The sequence below is a fragment of the Mirounga leonina genome, unplaced genomic scaffold (assembly GCF_011800145.1).
Source record: "Mirounga leonina isolate KUSES-001 unplaced genomic scaffold, KU_Mleo_1.0 Mir_83, whole genome shotgun sequence".
Classification (NCBI taxonomy): domain Eukaryota; kingdom Metazoa; phylum Chordata; class Mammalia; order Carnivora; family Phocidae; genus Mirounga; species Mirounga leonina.
In genome coordinates, this window is record NW_023270826.1 from 966,934 (window position 1) to 987,977 (window position 21,044).

Consider the following 21,044-nt stretch of genomic DNA (forward strand, 5'->3'; position numbering starts at 1 on the left):
TAGTAATTATAAAAAGGGTCGAAAAGGAAGGAAAAGTAAAAGAGGCTTAAAAATAAGACAAAACCATTTAATTCATTTTTGGGAAATTTTATAGTTTGCATAAAGTATAAAGATTTAAGGCACAGTGAATAACTATATAAACATTTCAAACTGGCCACTGTTGGACAATTAGAGAAAGTGAAATTTAAGAAACAAAACTTTCATAATCTTCCTTCTACAATCAGAAAAGTTTCTAGGTAAGCTTTCAGATCTAGTGCCTCTAGGGAGAAAAGATTCAGATCATCGTTAGATATGCATGCCTTCCCTGCATAACCCAATAAATATCTGAGTTGGAGGTCCTATCTCAAATGAAATTAAAAACAAATTAGAGGGAAGAGGTCGGGTTAGCATGTTTTAGAGCTACTGGTAAACTATAATTTAGGGTGACATTAATTACATGATCTGAAGATTAATCCTTTAAGTACTAAATTAAAGAGTTTACAACCATGACAAAAATCACCATCACATACCATGAATAACTACCATACGACAAATCCATGTAACTGAAGATTCCGAGTGAAAAATTATCTTTTCCAAATCCTTCAAATTTCATTTGAAGAACTTAGTGGCCAGATGTTCATACTGATAATAGATTTCCATAACAGCTCCGCTGTACCTATGTTATGAGTTTCTTTGAAGCCATATTTTATATGAAAATACTTAAGATTGACAGCTTAATGCTGTTTAGAACGATTAATCTGTGAAAGCTCTAAGTCTGAATAGGCTTTTAAGAGCAGCATTTCTGAAATACTCCGTACATTCTTCCTTAACCACATTTAGTTTAATCAAAATCATACAGAGCTCTCATAAGATTATGAGCGCATATTTACGAGTATTTTCAAAATTAGTTTCATATTATACTTGGGTAAATGTTGCCAATAGCACAGTGGGCTCCAGAGAGCTGACCAAACCCGGGTTAAGTAAACTGTCCACTTTACCGTTGTTAACTTCAAAGAAGAGAATGACTGCTGACTTCACTATGCTACCGGGGCACCTTGTACGATATTCAACAGTAAGCCTCTGAAGGCTCCAGTCTTCATCTGCCCCTCAGCCCACCCTCCTCCCTCCAACTACTTGGCCCACAGGAAACACTCAGGGCCCAGAGTGACAAAACCAGGATGCCATGTGGATAATCACTAGATGTTACCCCTTGAATACAAATACATTAATAAATACATCCCATAACTAGTGTTTTTAACGATATGTTCAAAGCTAGTTATTTAATTTGAATAACTGCTGAAAAAGAATGTAAGATAAGTAACCTGCATTAAAAAATGGAAACCCATCTTAGAATTGGTGTTGTTGTCAACTTAACCAGCTTTTCATAAAATATTCTCAAGGAAAGAAAAATCAAAGTGCTTTTGTCTTGCTCCTTTTATTACACACTCAGCGAACCATCCTTAGTATGAAATTAATGTAATGGTTAGATATATAAATGTAAAACAACATGAGAAAATCTAAGGGGGGAAAATCCTCATTTTAATCTGAGACTAGGAAGATCAGCTCCAATTAGTCTTAGTAATTTAACTATTTTTTTCTTAAAACACCAATAACAGACAAGCTTGATAATTTAACGCTTAATTGGCAATTAGGGCTCTAGAATGTCCTTAATTTCTTTAAAGAACATTTTAAAACCAAAGCACTAATGTGACACACAGTAAAAGCACAGTACAAATATCAAATTTCAGATCTGGCTTTTGCTAGATAGAGCCTAAGAATGAAGAAACATTTTTCCCTTTCCAGATAATAATTTAAAATATAAATAATTGTATTAAGTCCCACTGAATAAAGAATGTGAAAGTTCCTGGTATTACAAAAACCCTAAAGTTTGAAGTTTGATAGTCATTCTATGGCGGGACAGAGACTGGATTTTGTTTGCTTTCCATAATTATTTCACAGTCTCCCTCCATTTCAAAATTGAGATTCACAAATGAACTGGATACCACTGTTTCTGGTTGATCCCTCTGGACAATGGAATCAGCCTGCAGTTTATTCTGCTGGTATTGTCTTTCTGCTTCTTCAGGCATCCTGTTTTCTTCTTCTTCTTCTTCTTCCTAAAAAGAGGAAATAATCAAGAATAGATAAAATATAAATGCCCAAAAGGAATAGTATTTGTTTCCCACTTTCAACTGCTTGTGCCTCCTTTTTTTTTTAACTAAAACATGAGTGTCATGTCCAATTCAGTTTGGTCTAATTAAGACAAGACATACCTCCTTGTCCCCTGTTCCCAAACTAAAATGGAAACTATCATATGACATTTTAAGGAAAGGGAAGTTATTTTTAAAGCATGGTACAGCACTGCTTAGATGAGTCCTGAATTAACTTTGACAAAGGCTGTATCTTTTCAGATCAATTCTAATCTAAATACAAAATAGCTAAATACTGTATCACTTCAATTATAGGTTAGCAGCCTATTCAGCAGAATGGGGTGGTCTATTCACTAAACGGCATAACATGGTTATTGTTCCCCTAAGCAGCTAGTATACAGATAATTTCTAGTTCCAGAACTACTGCATTCACGGAGGAAGTGGTAATTGTATTGGTCAACGCAGTACTGGTAGTTTGTAGTACAGACTTACGGTACAGGTAACAGTAACCTGTCAAGAAGATTAATTTAGAGCTTGCTTGAGAGAGAACAAGAAAAACATGGAGGAGTCGTTTACAATGGTCCAGATTAGGTAATGAGGCTCTAAACATGGCTGGAAGTGTTAAAAACGCTCATTTGTTCAGAAACCATTTTTGAAACCATGTAACAAATACAAAGTCAGCTGCCTTTTCCAGATTTGTGTCCAGCCACTCTCCCGTTGCACTCTGCTCCAGGGACAAAGCACCATTCCTGCCACTGCTCCAAACACACAACTGAGCCTCAGGCCCCTACATTCTAGCTTTAGCCGAATTCCCCCTCCATTTGCTTGAAGGATAATAGAAGATTTTAATATTTGTTTCATGCTCACCAATATAACACTGGGTGCTGTCCTAAGCATTCTCTATATCAACTCATTTAATCCTCAGAGCAACCCTGAACACAGATGCCACACTTTTCCTCATTATAAAGATGAAGAAACTGAGGCTTACAAAGGTTAAGTATCTTGCCCGAGGGTGGCAAAGTTAGAAGTGGCAGAGTCAGAATTTGAATTCGGACCCTCTGGTTCTTCAGCCTATGCTCTTAAGAGCTAAACTTTTCTCATTCCTTGAGGCTAAATTCATTTCACCCCAGCCCTAAGACCTCCCTACATTTGCAGACAAAATTGCCTCACCTCCTTGTGCCTTAACACCTGGCACTTACACATTTCTAGTACTTGTAATTTTCCATGCTTCAAATCCTCCACTTCTCCCACGACAGTCTACAGGTTCTAAGTACAGAGACTGTCTTATTTCCTCATCTGAAAACTGGAATAATAATCCAAAGAGAGATGTATGAAGATTAAACAAGAAACATCCATAAGGCACCTCACATAACACCCAGCACAATGAAATCTGGCTTAGTCTCACACAAAGATCCTAGGGAAATTTCAATGTTAAAAAATAAGTATATAACTTAAAAATATCTAACTTGATTAATTAGTAACTCTAGAATGAAATGCCTACCCTAAGGGAGCTCTCTTTTGGGTGGCTAGAGAGGATATATATGCTCATTACACAATCCATGAAGTCCACAGTAAACCAAACTGAATCCAAAAAATGTAAAAAGGAGACACACCTCCTTTTTCATCCGGTAATACTCATCAATGGCATATTGGTATTTTGGGGTGCTGATGCCCAAAACAGACGCAATCTTCTCTCCAAGAAAGTCACACACTAAAGATACAAAAGTTAAATGGCAAAAAACAAACAAAAAAAACACAAAAGTTAATGGCTTATACAATTCCATAAACACTTCTTGAGCACCTTCTGTGTGCAAGGCATTGTAAGAATACAAAAGATTATGAACACTCAATACATCTCTTCTGTGTCTTCCTTGATTTCCTCAAGAGGCACTAGTGGCTCCTTCTGGGTTCCCAACAACACTCTGCTCACACCTCCAATTATACATGTATCACCATGTATAATTACATGTCTATTTTTCAAGAAAAACAGATTCTTAGAGGGTTGGGACATCATTAGGCTATGGGGGAGTAACGGCTTGCACTGTAACATTCCCTGAGTGCCTGCCACATGCCAGGCACTGTGAAAGGTTAGACTCAGAGAGGCTGATGAAGGATCCAAAATGTAATCCAGGTCTGAAAGTAAAGCTTTTCCTTACACCACACTGTCTTGTAATATTGAGTGCTCAGTAAATGTTTCTTGAATGAATTACTATTCAAAATTACCTCTAATAAAAAGCAAAAAATGATAGAAGTCCTAAGTTGATAATTCATTTCCTTCAAATCTGACTTAGTTTATAGCTCAACTTAAGATACGAAATATTAATGAAATTAAAAATAAATGAATTATATAATACAGGCTCTAGAATAGTCAGAGTAAGAATAGTATCAGTAAGAAACCATATAACAAAATAGCAAAATAGTTGCTAACAGAGAAGGTTCAAAAACATAAAAATTAATATAAAATAAATTAATAAAGCCATTTTTCAGTTCTCTAAAAAAACCCCACAATTTGAAACTGAAGAATGTTTTAAAGTGAAGTACAAGTTAGATTAATATCTTCCAACGCTAGCTAGCTGCTGAGAACAGAGTGATTAATTCCCTATTGTTTCCCCTTCACTTTGGAAACACCCCATTTGGTAAAGTTCTTGTTCTTGGAGCATATTATAGTAGTTATACAATATTCAAATAGAAAAGTAATACCTGAAAGGGTTGACGTGGCAGCTCGAAGCATGTAAAACCATAAGTAGGGGCCCCAGGTGAGTTTTGTCTGCAACAAAAAGTCAGGTTAGCAACCTTCATACCTAAACCCATTCTGTATATTTAGGCCAGAATGAAGTAATCAAATATCTGGTTGGCACACAGAATATTCTATAGATAGTATTACAGACTACAATCCAATTAAACATTTAAAGCTCTACAGACAGAATTCTACAAAGACATTTTATATTTACCCATATAACTACCACCACCCTAAGCCTGTGGAATAACCAAAGAAAGTAGCAGCCACTAAAATGGAGTTGGTAAGTCATAGTCTTATTTATGAATTGACAATCTAGAGCCTCTGCTCCTGTCCTGCTTTTTTTGTCTTTACTGTTCATAAGAACATCAGAGATAGAATGCAGTAAATACAAAGGGATCTTAAGAAATCCTACAGTACAACATACTTAGAGTACAGTAAGGAAATTAAGATTCAGAGAAAGTAAGCAGGATAAGTAAGAGCACATCAAATGAACTTTCAATGATGGGAAAATAAGTGACCAGTAAGTGGCAACGTGAGCTCTTTTGTTTCTTTAAGGATTAAGAAGGGCCCAGGGGTGCCTGGGTGACTCATTCGGTTAAGCGTCTGCCTTCGGCTCAGGTCACGATCCCAGGGTCCTGGGATTGAGTCCCGCATCAGGCTCCCTGCTTAGCAGGGAGCCTGCTTCTCCCTCTCCGGGCCACTTCTGCCTACTTGTGCTCGCTCTCTCTCTAACAAATAAATAAAATCTTTAAAAAAAAAAAAAAAAGGATTAAGAAAGGCCTAGACCATATAACCCAAGACAAGCTCAGTGTATATTTAGTAAAGTAGGACCAATGGCAGAAGGCAATCTACACTGCACAATTCTGTTGTTAATCTTGGTGCTGTCATTCCCATTGAACACTTCTGTGAAGCTTGCCACACAGACAACAGTTTGCTTCTGTGGATGAAATCAGTAATATAAGCATGCTTCATCATACTAATATTTCTGTTTACCAAAAGAAAGTATAGTATAGAATAATCGCTCAAATAACAATAATTATTATTAATATTATTTTAATATTGTTTCCAGGAAGGAGAAAAACAATGAAATTATACATAATCTTCTTAGCTAAGATATATATTCATGATTATAAGGTATTAAAACAGCAGACACAAGAATATCTGTAAGTCTGGGTAGATGGGCTAAAGAGAAATGGGGGAAACACACAACAGTCTTCTCATGAAAAGCAGGTATGCAGATTTCTGTGATAATATTCTTGAAAAGACACAGAAGTGAGTTAGCTCTTTTATCTCTATTTACACAAGAATGTGTGTCCAAGCAAACAAATACATTCAACTAAAAAAATACTGTATACTTATGACTCTCTCAATCAAATCTACTGTACCTTCTATATTCAGAGCTGGAAGCATTTCTCTTACTTGGGGATAAGGGTTATTTTAGGGACTCTGTTTAAGATGCTCTCATCTTAGTGTTTACCTTACAGTTTTTATAGCAAATGGGACAGTGCAGTAATATAGGGAATGGAACCAGTCTCTATAACACATGATAACGACAGGGCCAAGAAACTACTTAGAAAAGGATTAAGCGGGTTTTTGAAGGAAAGCATATATTTCCCAGTGGACCAATTCTCCTGTGGTTGTTTCTAGAGAGAACAATTGCTAATATCCATGCAGTGACTACCAAAGAGTCAAACCTGCTCCAGAGCTGAGGAACTGGATAAGGATCCCTGAATAACATCTATCACTGTCACACACAATTACACAGAATGAATGTATGGGGCTCTTGTTTAGACACTGATCTTACTGAATCAAAAGGACAGACGACTCAAGAGCCTACACTGGAACCTTGCCACCCCTGCCAGCATCTCTACCACCACCATCACCCCAGTACTAAGAGAAACGGGCCAGATCTTGGTCTTCAAGACCTCCAGTTTATGGTGCAAACTCAAGCTGATTCATTTTTTTCTCCAAAAATTTAAGTATCCATCTCTTCCTGAATAATTGAGTATCCACCTCTTCCTTAACAAGAACTATTCAGACTTGCGATCTTTTTTTGTTTTTAAACATTTTTTTAAAGATTTTATTTATTTATTTGACAGAGAGAGACACCGCGAGAGAGGGAACACAAGCAGGGGGAGTGGGAGAGGGAGAAGCAGGCCTCCCACCAAGCAGGGAGCCCGATGAGGGGCTCGATCCCAGGACCCTGGGATCATGACCCAAGCCGTAGGCAGATGCTTAATGACTGAGCCACCCAAGTGCCCCAAACATCTTATTTTTATATTACAAAAGTAATGCTTATTTTTTATAGAACACTTAGAAAATAGAGCAAAGTATAAAGAAAATCTAAGTCACCCATTTTTCCACCACCTGTAGATAATTATCACTAACATTTTAGTATATTTTCCCAGTCTTTTCCTGAGCACGTATGTTTTTACAACATTGTTGTGTTTTCTCTATCCTGTTGTTTTCCCCATTTACAATACTGGTATTTAACCAAAAGGACTGAAATCAGGACCTCAAAGAGATATTTCCACTCCATCTTCAATGTAGCATTCTTCCTAATAGCCAAGAGGTAGAAACAGCCTAAATGTCCACTGATGAATGAATGGATAAAGAATATGTGATAATATATATAATGGAAAATTCAGCCTTAAAAAAAGAAGGGGATCCTGGGGCGCCTGGGTGGCTCAGTCGTTAAGCGTCTGCCTTCGGCTCAGGTCATGATCCCAGGGTCCTGGGATCGAGCCCCACATCGGGCTCCCTGTTCCGCGGGAAGCCTGCTTCTCTCTCTCCCAACCCCCCGCTTGTGTTCCCTCACTAGCTGTGTCTCTGTCAAATAAATAAATAAAATGTTTAAAAAAAAAAAAAAGAAGGGGATCCTACCATATACAACGACATAGATGAACCTTGAAGACATTATGCTAGTAAAATAAGCCAGTCACAGAAAGACAAATACTGCATGACAGAACATCAATCGGCATTTCTGATCTTGCCCACAAGCCACCTATTACTGAGCCTAAGTTTCAGGTGAGTGCAGTTGACAGGTGGGAGCTCCCTTCTTCTGTCAGCCCATTTATGGAATGGAGGCTTTACCATGGGCATGGTGCCACTGAGAATCCCAGGGCACTGACAGCCTCTGTTCATGAGGCAGTGAAAAAAACCAAAAAGATCTAAGGCTACTGCTCCCCACCTTCACCAAGCACTCAGCTCCTAAAGTAGGGCTGTCACTCAGGAATGCAACACTGTCCCTAGCCCCAACTTCAGAGCTCTGGCTAAGAGGTTTTGCCCAGGAGGAAAAGTAGGCCATAAAACAGATAGCTCCTAATCTCTTCCCAAATGAACTGACTTCATTTGCAACAGAGCTGGAAACGTCCAAGCCCAAAGGGTGCTCTTAAAATCAGTGGAGACTGTGGTGAGAGGTAATTGAGAGGAAGTTCTTAGATTCTACGAAGATGCAGGCTAAATTAAAGGCTGGGGGGGCGGAGGGAGAAGGCAAGGGCAGTACCCAGAGTTGTTGCAATATATTGCCTAAAATGTACAAAAAATTAAGAGACATACAAAGAAACAGAAGTATACTCTATGCACAGGGAGAAAAGCAGGCAGTAGAATCTACCCATGAGTGACTAGATGTTGGATTTAACAGAAAAAAAGTCAAAGTAACTTTTATAAGTATGTTCAAAGAACTAAGGAAACCATAATTAAAGAAATAAAGGAAGGTATAGCAATGCTGCATTGAATAGAGAATATCAATAAAGAGATAAAAATTATTAACAAGAGGGGCACCTGGGTGGCTCAGTCAATTAAGCATCCGACTTGATTCGGCTCAGGTTCATGAAAGAGAGCCCCACATTGTAGGGCTTCGCACTCAGCGGGGAGTCTGTTTCTCTCATTCTCTCTCCCTCTACCCCCACACCCCCCCCCTCCCTAAAACAAATAAATAAATCTTAAAAAAAAAAAAAATAACAACAAGAACCAGATGGAAATTCTGGAATTGAAAAGCGCAATAACAGAAAAGCAAAATTCACTAGAAGGGGCTCAAAAGAACAAAAACCAACAGAGATGAAGGAAATAGACAACTCAACAGTACCAGTTGGAGACTTTGATACCCCACTGTCAATAACGAATAGGACAACTAGGTAGATCAACAAGGAAATAGAAGACTTGAAAAACACTATGAACCAACCAGACCTAACAGACATCTACTGAACGTGGGACCTAACAACAATAGAATCTACATTCTCCTCAAGTACAAACAGAACATTCTCAAAGACTACATGCTAAGCCATAAAACAAACTTCAATAGATTTAAAAGGAGAGAAATAATACCAGTATATTCTCCAACCACATGGTGTGAAATTAGAAATCAAGAACAGGAGAATCTGGGTGGCTCAGTCGGTTAAATGTCCAACCCAGCTCAGGTCTTGATCTCAGGGTTGTGAGTTCAAGCCCCACATTGGGCTCCAAGCTGGGTATGGAGCCTACTTGAAAAGAAAAGAAAAGAAAAGGGAAAGGAAAGGGAAAGGAAAGGGAAAGGGAAAGGGAAAGGGAAAGGAAAGGAAATCAAGAACATTAAAATAATAAAATAAAATTAAATAAAAATAAAATTAAATAAAATTAAATAAAATATGAAAACTTAACAAATATATGGGAAGTAAATAACATACTCTCAAACAACCAATAGGTCAAAGAGAAAATACTTTGAGATGGATGAAAATGAAGGTGTAACATACAAATCTTATGAAACATAAACAATTCTTAAAGGAAAATTCATAGCTAATTAATAAAGAAGAAAGATAACCTAACATTCCACCTTAAGACACTGGAAAAAATAGAGCAAACTAGACATAAAACAAGCAGAAGGAAGGACATAATAAAGACTAGTGTGAAAACCAATGAAATGGAGAAAAAACAAGAGAGAAAATCACTGAAACCAAAAGCTGGTTCTTGGAAAAGATCAACAAAATTGATAAAACTTTTGCTAAACTAAACTGACCAAGAAAAAAGAAGGAAGACCCAAATAACTAGAATCAGAAATGAAAAAATAAAAAGGACTATAAAGAAATACTATGAACAACTGCATGACAACAAATTTGATAACTTATATGAAATAAACAAAACTACCAAAATGGACTTAAAAATAAGACAATTTCGGAATCAAAAAGCTGTACACAACGAAAAGCCTAGGCAGCTTCACAAGATGAGGTCTACCAAACATTTAAATAAGAATTAATACCAATTCTTCACAAACTCTTCCCAAAAAATCAACCAACAAAAAACCCAGAAGAAGAAGGAACAGTTCTTAGCTCATTTTATGAGGCCAGTAGTACTCTGGAACCAAAACCAGACAAAGACATCACAAGAAAATTATAGACCTGTATTTTTTATGAATATCAGTGCAAAAATTCCCAATAATTACTAGCAAACTAAATCCATCAACATATGAAAAGAATTATATGCCATGATCAAGTGGGTTTTATCCTAGGAATGTAAGGCTAGTTTCACAGCCAAAAATCAATGTCACCATTATCAACAGAATAAAGAACAAGGCAGTTCCTCAAATGATTAAATATAATGGCAATTCCACTCATAGGTACATAACCAAGAGAAATTAAAACCTGTATCCAAATGTTCACAGCAGTATTCATAGTAGCCAAAAGGTGGAAATAACCCAAATGTTCATGTACTGACAAATGCGATATATCAAAAAAAGGAATGAAATTCTGACACATGCTATAACATGGATGAACCTTGAAAACATGCTAAATGAAAGAAACCAGTTACAAAAGATCACTTGTTATATGATTCATTCTATGAATTGTACATAATAGGGAAATCTATAGAAAGTAGATTGTGATTATCAGGAGTTGGGGAGATGAAGGATAAGGAATGATAACTAAAGGGTACTGAGTTTCTTTCAGAGGTGCTGCAAATGTACTAAAACTGACTATGGTAATGGTTGTGCACATCTATGAATATACTAAAAGCCATATCACTGTAACTTTAAGTCAGTGAATTGTACGCTATGTGAACTGTATTTCAATAAAGCTTGTTTTTTAGGCAAGTAGTAAGGATGCATTTTTTTCTATGCAATGCTTTCATTTTTTAAAGATTTTATTTATTATTTATTTGAGAAAGAGAGTATGTGTGAGCAGGGGAAGAACAGAGAGAGGGACAAGCAGACTCCACACTGAGCATGGAGCCCAATGCAGGGCTTAATCCCACAACCCAGAGATCATGACCTAAGCCGAAACCAAGAGTCAGTTGACTGAGCCATCCAGGCGCCCTATTATGCAATGCTTTTATTATCACTCTCTATGTAATAGAGAGCAACTATTGAGACCATGACTTCTAAAAACATACAGATAAATACAAATGTATACAGACAAATAAGAATTAACCCCTTCAAAGTAATTTAAAAGAAAAATACTTATTCCAACAATTCTCCCAGTGCATGAAACACCTCTATAATATTCTGCATGCATTTAGAAATGCCATCAGAGTATACTGCACGGTCCTTTGAATATATTCCATACTAGAGACTCTGGATCTAATATTTTTTTAATAATCAAAATCTATCAAAAGCCAAATCTAGGGGCGCCTGGGTGGCTCAGTCGTTAAGCGTCTGCCTTCGGCTCAGGTCGCGGTCCCAGGGTCCTGGGATCGAGCCCCACATCGGGCTCCCTGCTTGGCAGGGAGCCTGCTTCTCCCTCTCCCACTCCCCCTGCTTGTGCTCCCTCTCTTGCTGTGTCTCTCTCTGTCAAATACATAAATAAAATCTTTAAAAAAAAAAAAAAAAGCCAAATCTGATGAAATACTAGTAGTAACATTTTTTAAATCAAATACAAAATAATAATTCTCTATCCTGCTACCCTTCTTCACAGCACTTTGCAGTCTGCTAATTATAGTATGTATTTATTCCCTGCCTGCCCACTAGCATACAAGAGCAAAAATTTATGTTGCCCATGGCTGTATCACCAGGACCTAAAACAGTACCTACTAGAAAGTCAGTAAATATTGATCAACTAAACTCTCCAGAGACTACTTAGAAGGACAACACTACTTTAAAAGAATGTACAGCTTGCCCTATAATTTTATAGTTAAATCATGTATAATTTAGAAATTCTTAAATTTAGCTGATGAGGCACATAAAGTTAAGAACTGTACACTCCTACCTTCCAATCAAAACTTGGGGCAATGATGTGAAAAAGAACTGACAAATCCTAAATTTTAGGTGGAAACTACTATGGCAGCATAGTCCTTAATTCACAGGGACTGGAATTCAAGCACTCTATTTAGTAAGATCTTAAAGAAACCTAGCCACCCTGACAAGAACTCTGACACTCAAACTATCTCAGACTACTAAAATGCAGAAATATTTCCATCCATATTTGTAAAAATATTATTTTCTACCAAAATCATACTGCATATTTTTATAATCAAAACATAGTTGATTTAAACCTCAAAAGGTCCCTTCCATTTGATGTTTAAGAGGAAACAAATCAAATGAGAAAACTAGTGACAGTGACTTCTTAGCGCAGTAGGCAGGGTGTGAGTCTCATAAAAAACTACTGACAAAAGCATCAGACCTACCGGATCAACAGTAGGCAAAACATCTTTCTTTTCCGGGCCGTCAACCTCATCTTCATCTGTGCTGTATTCTTCCATTGTTTCACCACTTACAAAGTGGATGACTCTCCTCGGGACTTTCTTCTTCTTTCCTATGACTCCCAGTTCTACATTTTCAAAGCCTCTTTCACTATTCATCTAATGACAATAATAAGTTAAGATAATGAGTTTCAAGGGAGGTTAATTTTCTTTCATATGGCAAACAAATTATTGGTTGCTTTATTTTAGGGAAAAAAGAAACATAAACCCATCCTTAAATTTTTTTTTTAAATTAAGACATCATACACACACAAGAGTATCAATAACATAAATGTAGAGTTTAATGAATAATAAGGCAAACATCTACATACTCACTGCTGAGGGTAAAAAATAGAATTTAACCAAATAAACTTTTTTGAAGTCAGCAGCTAAGAAATCAAGCACCACACATCAAAACATAGCAATTCCAATGCTATATAATATGCAAAGACACTCTGGACATCAGTCGTTTTAAAGAATAATGTTATTTGCAGATTAATGTGTAATATCAAAGGAAAATCATATAGATGCACATATACGTATATTAGAGACATAAAATAAAATAACAGTTCATGGCAGGGAACTCTCCTAAATCTTTGGATTTAGGCTTAACTACATGTGGACAAAACAAAACCCATTCGACTTAACTCTGCTTCTCTCCTTTTCTCAAAACAGGAGTTCCAAATTAAAATGCCTTTTAAGGCCAAGCGGCGCCAAAAGTGAGCAAAACTGTATAGGGAAAGGTAGATCCTGTGGAGAAAGCATTCCCAACGAAGACATTTAAACTGAAAAAAATGTTTTAAAGCACTGTGCAATCCAAATAAAACTCATTTGTAGATCAAATCTGGAAAACAAGCCATAAGTGTTCTATCACTGAGCTTTCAGATTTCTTAGTCAATAACGCATAGGTGACAACAGAGTTTTCCTGACAGTAAAAGGATTTTACAAATTTTAGTACAATAGTCTATGGAATTCTAATTACATCCAAATTTCATTCCTAGGGAAATACTATTTTTACCTCAAATATATACCCATGTTCCCAACTGAAGGTAAATGCATATTGTGGGAGAGGACAAAGAGCTTTTCACTGTTGCCTCAAGTTTTAACTCCTAAGAAAGCCTTTATTTCATCTCCTTACTAGAATACTTCAAAAAGGCACAGTACAACTGTGAAGAAAAACCCAGCAGTGGTTACTCCTAGGGACAGGTACTGAGACAGGGGAGGAGGTACAGGTAAGGGAGTAGTCATGGGGGCCTGTTACTCTTTTTTGTATTTTGTTGTTTGTTTTGTGATGAGACTATGCTCATGTATTACCAATATAATTTTAAAACTAAACCAAACAAAATGATACAGGACTACAGGACTGCAACAATTAAAGTCCACATTGGCGGGATTCTCTAGGATGGTCCAGAGTTCAAAAATTTTGTCCTCTATAAGGATTCCTATACTTGTGGATATGACCACACAATTTAAAGCCATGGATGTTGTTCAACCAGTAAGAAAGAAAGTTCTCTGAACTGCAGTTGCAGAGATGGGATTATACTGATAAAAATAGTGGACTAGAATTGCCCAGTTATGCAAATATAAGTAACTTCATTTTTGTCGTATTTCCTCCTAATCCTCTAAGTTCCTTCTTAGAAAATATATATGACTCTCTATTCTTCAGTTCCCAAAGGTAAGTTTAGTCATTAGCCAGGATGTGAATCCAGGTATATCCAACCTAAAAACCACATGCATTGCTCCACGACACGTGAAGACATCACTGACAGCAACTATAACTGCTGTATAGCGAACTGAGATCATGAAAACCTTGACAGCATGGGCTATCTATGTATTAACCTGAAAAAACAAAAGCCACAATTCTCCCTAGCCTGTCTTGAGAGTTCAAACAAATCCCAGCCCTTAACAACGGAAGACCAACCCATTTATAATGTCCATAAACAAAATGGGAAATGAACAGTCCACCATGGGGACACCTGGGTGGCTCAGTCGGTTAAGCGTCTGCCTTCGGCTCAGGTCATGATCCTGGGGTCCTGGGATGGAGTCCCACATCAGGCTCCTTGCTCAGTGGGGAGCCTGCTTCTCCCTCTGCCTGCCCACTCCCCTTGCTTGTGCTCCCCGCCCCATCTCTCTGACAAATAAATAGAATCTTTAAAATTAAAAAAAAAAAAAAATGGTCTACCAAGTTCACCTGGTCCCTAGACATGGTGAGCCATTCCTGCTCTATCTCATTTTTCCCCTTGAAATAAGATTTGGTTTATGGTTGTTCTGACTTCAACGTTACCTTCTGAACCATTACTCAGATCTGTGGACCCCTTTACAAGCAAGGGAAAGTCAGAGAAGTTGGGTGAGATCTCCAGTCGTCGCACTATCTGAATGGATCTAATGCCAAAGCAACGGTTCCAGTCAATGAATAGAGCTGAGACCTTTCAGGGTACATCACCGTGACTTGTTCCACCACCACAGAGCAGAAGCAGCTTTTCACCGCTCACTCTAGCAATTTCTCATTGGCTCAATTTTTCCTTCCTTAGACAAAGGCAAAGGAGAAGGGCTCTCACTGGCTCAACTACTTTACCTTCCCTAGACAACTTTAATAAATCAAAACATTCCAGCTGGATCATAACAGTATAAACTTAGCTACTATCTCCATTAACTCTCACTCTTGGGTATATTCCTTCCAAAAGATTTTTTTTAAACCTACAAAGGTGAAGGCTGAAATATGATTCATACTTTTATCTTTTTTTTAAAAGATTTTATTTATTTGTCAGAGAGAGAGAGAGCACAAGCAGGGGAAGCAGGAGAGGGAGAAGGAGACTCTCTGCTGAGCAGGGAGCCCAATGTGGGACTCAATCCCAGGACCCTGGGATCACAACCTAAGCCGAAGGCAGACACTTAACTGACTGAACCACCCAGGAGTCCCTTGATTCATATTTTTCATTCCAATACCAAAGTTAGTTAAGTTTAAACAAAACTTTGAGTAATATTCTCTATACATAATATATAATTAAAAATGGATTTTATTTGCTCTAATAACATTTCATATAAAGATTTTTATTAAGGAGACTTTTATTTAAGGGCTTTCTTTAAAAATTTTAATATTAATTTTTGATACAGTAAAACCCAAGTTTTAGGTTTATCTTCTTAAACGGGAGTAAGCAAACTTTTTCTTAAAAACAAAGGCCAGATGGTAAATAGTCTAGACTTTGCAGGCCATACAGCTTCTATCACAACTACTAAACTCTGTGAAAGCAGCCATGGACAACACATAATAATCAGGTATAGCTGTGTTCAAATAAAGCTTTATATAATTATAACAGGTGGCTGGTGGGATCTGGCCCATAGGCTATACTTCTGTCAACACCTCATCATAAGGAACCAAACTGGCAAGTAAAAAATCTGTGAGAGACAATCTATGGCATGTGATTCTGACCTCTACTTAGGGAATAAAAAAGGGGAAACAGAGAAGGGAGGCATTGATGGATAAAAGCAACCAGAAAATTAATTTGTTGAAACATTTCCAACAATTATAAATGAAAGTTATTCTCTGAATTTTGCAAATGTTTCTTTTTTACAGATAAACAATAAACCTCTTAGTAAGAAAAATTTCACTGTCAATATTACAAATTCCTTTTTTTTTTTTTAAAGATTTTATTTATTTGACAGAGAGAGATACAGCGAGAGAGGGAACACAAGCAGCGGGAGTGGGAGAGGGAGAAGCAGGCTTCCCGCGGAGCAGGGAGCCCGATGCGGGGCTCGATCCCAGGACCACCTGAGCCGAAGGCAGATGCTTAACGACTGAGCCACCCAGGTGCCCCTACAAATTCCATTTTAAGAAATTCCAAAGATCTGAAAAAAAGAGGTTCCTAACACCAGAAAATTAATAGATGCATTGTCAATTCATTTTTTATCAAATTTTATGATTAACCACCAGACTGTAAATCTGTTTTATCTAGTCTCCTGGGGCCTGATTTTAATGGCAATCTTCTTTTTATACACTTTCATAGCACCTAGAACTTCTTTAAAACATGTACTACACATCATGGATTTTATTCTGTATCACCTTCCCCAACTAGGTAGCTAGCAACATAGAGGTGTAGGCACAGTGTGTATCCTTCACTGCTATATCCTGTAATCTACAGTGCCTAGTACATCATAAGTTCTTGGTAGCGGAAGTGCTACATAAATGAATGAGTAGTACTGAAATTTGAACTTCTTTAATAATACTGAGCCTCAGACTTTGGTTAAAAGTTTAGTCAGAGAACTTGCCTGATAAAATGTCACAACAGGTACTGTATGGCCTGGTTTAAGATGAAATTCTAAACACAGAGCCAAGCTCCTATTTCTTACTCCTTTCCCTACACTGCACTTGGAATTTCTCAGTTCTGACAAACTGATGAAGGACAGCAGGCTCTCCTTCCATCCAAGTCCCCACCTCACTGGCCTCTTTTCTCTTACTATACTCAAAAGCATAGATCTGGGGTTCCCAGAGATGTTTCTGCTTCAGGAATGTGAATGAGAGCAAAAAGGGAAAGTTAGAAAATAGTTTGTATAGTATGAATCCATTTGTGTTTAACACAAAAGAAGAGATTATATATGCACAGGAAATCCCAGAATGATTACAACACAAACTTACTTTTGGTGAATGTGAGATACTGGCCACGGGAGTATTCCTATAATTTTCTACTTTCTGCTCAACGGCCTCCTTTACTATTTAGATATCTATTATTCTTTTCAACCAAAAATATGAAAATAACACACTATCACTAAACCAAAAGGAAAAACCTCTCTTCAAACAATATTTAGCTGGTAAATCAATACCGGTATGTTTACTTTGCTATTAGAGCAATTCCAAGCTTGACGCAGTGGTGAAAACAATTACAGTAACAGAAGGAAAACTCAAATGGAAAATACACCCAGGACCGTGGACTTAGAGGTCCAGTTCATCTGTACCTGTCAGCAACAGGTCTCAACTGAAAATGAATCTACTCAATTAGTGTTGCCACTGAATTCCTTCTTGCTGGTTACTTTCCTCCTTAAGTAGGAGACAAACAAGAAATTCCATATAAACACTAGTATGTGGAAAAGTTTTTGTGCATGCAAACTACATCTTATACTACAAGAGCTATACTCACATTCAGGCACTATTTATTCCCTTAGGAATCTGTCGTTTGGGGGAATGTCTTACTAACATTTTAGTAGTTAGTGTCAAAAATGAAGCTACTAAAAAATAGGCTTCATTTTCACTGAAGGTGGGAAGATTTCTACAGAGGAGCAACTCAGGTTTTTTATGGCCCAAACTGTATACTCCTGAGCTGGTTTCAGTTAAAGCAATTTCTTCATTAGTTTTACCTGGCCAAAGATTCTAAACTATTACTTTAGACTACCAAATCCAAAACAAAACAAGCCTCCAAACCTTACCTAATTCTCTAAACTTGCGCCATCCAGCACAGTAACCACCAGCCACATGCGGCTAATTGCTCCCATAAAATGAGAATAGTTCAAACCGAGATGTGCAGTAGGTGTTAACACACACACAGGATTTCTAAGACTCGTACCAAAAAGAGAAATGTAAAACACCTCATGATTAACTTTCACATTAATTACGTACTGAAGTTTTTTGTTAAATTAGATTCAATAAAATATTAATAACACACAATAAAACATGAAAATTTGTTTTTATTTTTTTAATATGGCCACTAGAAAACGTACAATTTACAATGTGGCTCCCATTAGGTTTCTGCTGGGCAGCTCCGAGCCTTGGTTACCTCGCGGGTGAAATGGGGATAACGCCCACATCATGCAGAAGTTATTAGGATTAAGGGAAATAAAGCCTGTAAACGCTCAGCACATAGTTGCTATCAGCCTACCAAAGGGCACAAGCCAGGTCAGGCGCTTACACACGCAGAGGCTGAGAAGTGTCTGAAGCCGCCGTCACCTGGCTTCCAGTTACTCTAAGGACAGCCTTGCGGGGACACGCCTGCCTTCTCTCGCTCGCAGACCCCAAGCTGGAGCAGCACCCCCGCAAGCCCCACGGTCTGCGGCGCGGCCAGCGGAGGGGTTGCGGAGGGCCGCCCGGCTGTGGGGAGGCGTCCGCCCTTTCCCCCAAGCCGGCGTCTCTGGGCAGACGTGGGGCCACCGTGAGAAGGAGCCCCGAAACGCATCTCCGGTGGGCGGCCTGCTCGGGGGAAGGCAGGGCAGGCCGAGAGGGCAGCCGGCGGACGAGACAGACACGAGACGGGGCTCTCCTGCCCCCGCCTCCGCGCCGCCGCCTCCCTCGGCGGCCGCACTTACCTGCCGAGCCGACTCCCTGAACGTCGCGGCGGCCGCAGCTCCCGAGGCTGCAACTGCTTCTCCTCCTTCCGCACGGCTCGCGGGCTCCGGGTCCATCGTCGTCGCCGCCACAGGGCTGCTGGCGCTGGCAAGATAGAACGTAATGGCCGATCAGCCCATTTCCCTCTCCGCCTCCCCACCCAGGCGCGACCGAGCCGGCCGTCACCAAGTGGGACTCACCGGCAGCGCCCACCTCGCGCCACGCCCGGCCACGCCACGGCAGGAGGAGCGGGGCTGCCCTGATGGGTGGGACCGGCCTGAGGGGCGGGGCCGGCTGGCGCCTCGCCCCCCAACTCCGGCTCCTCTGACCGCCGCCTGGGAGGCGCAACGACCGGCTCGCGCGGGGCGGAGCGAGGCGAGCAGCCTGCGGCACCGCTTCCGGCCCAGCCCACGTCCGCAGCTCTCGGAGCCGCCGCCTGGCACCGCCGGTGACGTCATGCCTCGTACCTGCACCTGGATCTTGGCGTCGGCATGGGGGCGCAGCCGGCCGCCAGCTGCGTTTTGGGCAGTCGCTCTCCCAGACCTTGGTTTCTGCACTTACAAAATGAAACAGCCTCGTAGTGTGCCTCATAGGCTTGCGAAAATGTATTTTAAGATGTAAGGCTCTGCTCCAAATTCCATTCCTAACATGGATGACAGTCTAGCCAAAAATACCCTTGAAATAAGAGCCTCAAAAGTAAATTTTGTTTACACTTCTCTGAAATGCTTAAGTATAATCGTAGAAAAAAGTTAAATGACATCTGAAGGAGAGTAAAGGGTAGCAGCAAGATTCCATTTTGAACAATATGAGGAATATTTTATTATCTATGTCTTTGGGGCGCGTGCGCCCGTGTGTGTGTCGGGTCATGCCGGTGGCGCGCGCGGGCGCGCGCGTGTGTATGTGTGTGTGTGTGTGTGTGTATGTCAGGGGTCATGCCAGACTTTTCCCAGTGTTCACCCAAATTAAAGTCATGAGCAGGGATTACAGCATTACTCACACTCATTGGAGCATTTCCAGGTACATGTTCTTTTATTGTAGTTTTAGTATGAAAGTTTTCATACAAGTTATTGTGAATTGTAGAGGTGAAAAATACATTATTTGGCCACAGGGAGCTTTTTATGAAACTTTAAATTCCATTTGTATGCCAGTCAAAATTCAGAAATACTCTCCAAAGTTACGGCCTGGTACATGTTATTCTACATGGCACCAACAGGTCCAACACCCCTGCAACCTTAAGTATTCCTTTCTCTCTTGTACAAAAATTATTTTCTTATTCTCTGCTTAATATTTTTGTACACTTTCTATCCTGCATATAACTATAACCTAAAAAACAAACCAAAAACCTTAAAGACAAAGTTGATTATTTGAAAACCATCGACATTTTAATAATTGGTTGGAAATCATAATCCATATTCTGGTAATAAAATCAAGTTAGCTTGTTGCTAATGTAAACAAGTTTTAGTAATATGATCTGATGCTGCCTGGTGGCCCAAAACAGCAAAAACAAACTGCAATAAATTGAAAAGGAGAATAAAGAGCCAATTGTTCAAGACCTTATGATTTGGCTTTCATAAACAAGAACAGTTCTACATTACTTGTACTCAAAATCCCTTTCCTCTTATTGACATCAACAATATTATCAAAAATTTGTGGAGTGTTTATAAATGCATGATTTTATTTTGCAAATTGACAAACATCAAATTACAATTTTCACTGCTGAAGCAGAACTTGTTTTCAAAGTTTACAAGTATATTTGTTAGTTAACTGAAAATTCAAAATGCAAGTCATATCCCAACATGAACTGTATTTCCTAAGAAGAGTTACTTTTAACACAAATGGCTGAAGAGCAATCTATTACAAATGAAGGACTGGTAGCGACAGAAAAGCATAGAAATTCTAATGATCTTGGGCATTTATATTTTTGTCATTATCTCCAGACTGTCATACCTCAACTAAAAGTGGGCAAAGCAATATGTCAAATCTGTCCTTCATTCACCTTGTAGTATAAGTTGTATTGTATCACTATGACAAAAATACATCCAGGTATTAATATAATATATCTACTTGAAAACATAATTGTGGTCTAAATTTATCACTTAATGGTACTTACAGATCGAAAAAGGTAAATTTAGATCTACCTATTTCTCTGAAAGGCTGGGAAAAAAAAGCTGACTAAAATTCGATAACCAGGAATGTCCATCAAATAAAAAACAAGATTTTCTTA

General features: G+C 38.7%; 1 protein-coding gene across 1 annotated transcript; it reads right to left on the bottom strand.

The window, feature by feature from the left end:
- Nucleotides 1-46: 46 nt before the first annotated feature.
- On the bottom strand, nucleotides 47-19,144 carry LOC118002832 (protein FAM177A1). The gene is made up of 6 exons (XM_034993437.1): nucleotides 19,021-19,144; nucleotides 18,802-18,925; nucleotides 12,457-12,630; nucleotides 4,827-4,893; nucleotides 3,740-3,837; nucleotides 47-2,093 (listed from the first exon to the last, which is right to left on the bottom strand). The coding sequence occupies exons 2-6, from the start codon at nucleotides 18,895-18,897 to the stop codon at nucleotides 1,887-1,889; spliced, it is 642 nt and encodes a 213-aa protein (XP_034849328.1). The 5' UTR covers nucleotides 18,898-18,925; nucleotides 19,021-19,144; the 3' UTR covers nucleotides 47-1,886.
- Between the last annotated feature and the right edge of the window lie 1,900 nt (nucleotides 19,145-21,044).

Coding starts and splice junctions, on each gene's coding strand:
- LOC118002832 (XM_034993437.1), bottom strand. CDS start 18,897: ATGGACCCGGAGCCCGCGAGCCGTGCGGAAGGAGGAGAAGCAGTTGCA. Junction 12,631..18,801: donor TCAGGGAGTCGGCTCGGCAG/GTAAGTGCGGCC, acceptor TATTGTCATTAG/ATGAATAGTGAAAGAGGCTT. Junction 4,894..12,456: donor TTTTGCCTACTGTTGATCCG/GTAGGTCTGATG, acceptor TTTTTGTTGCAG/ACAAAACTCACCTGGGGCCC.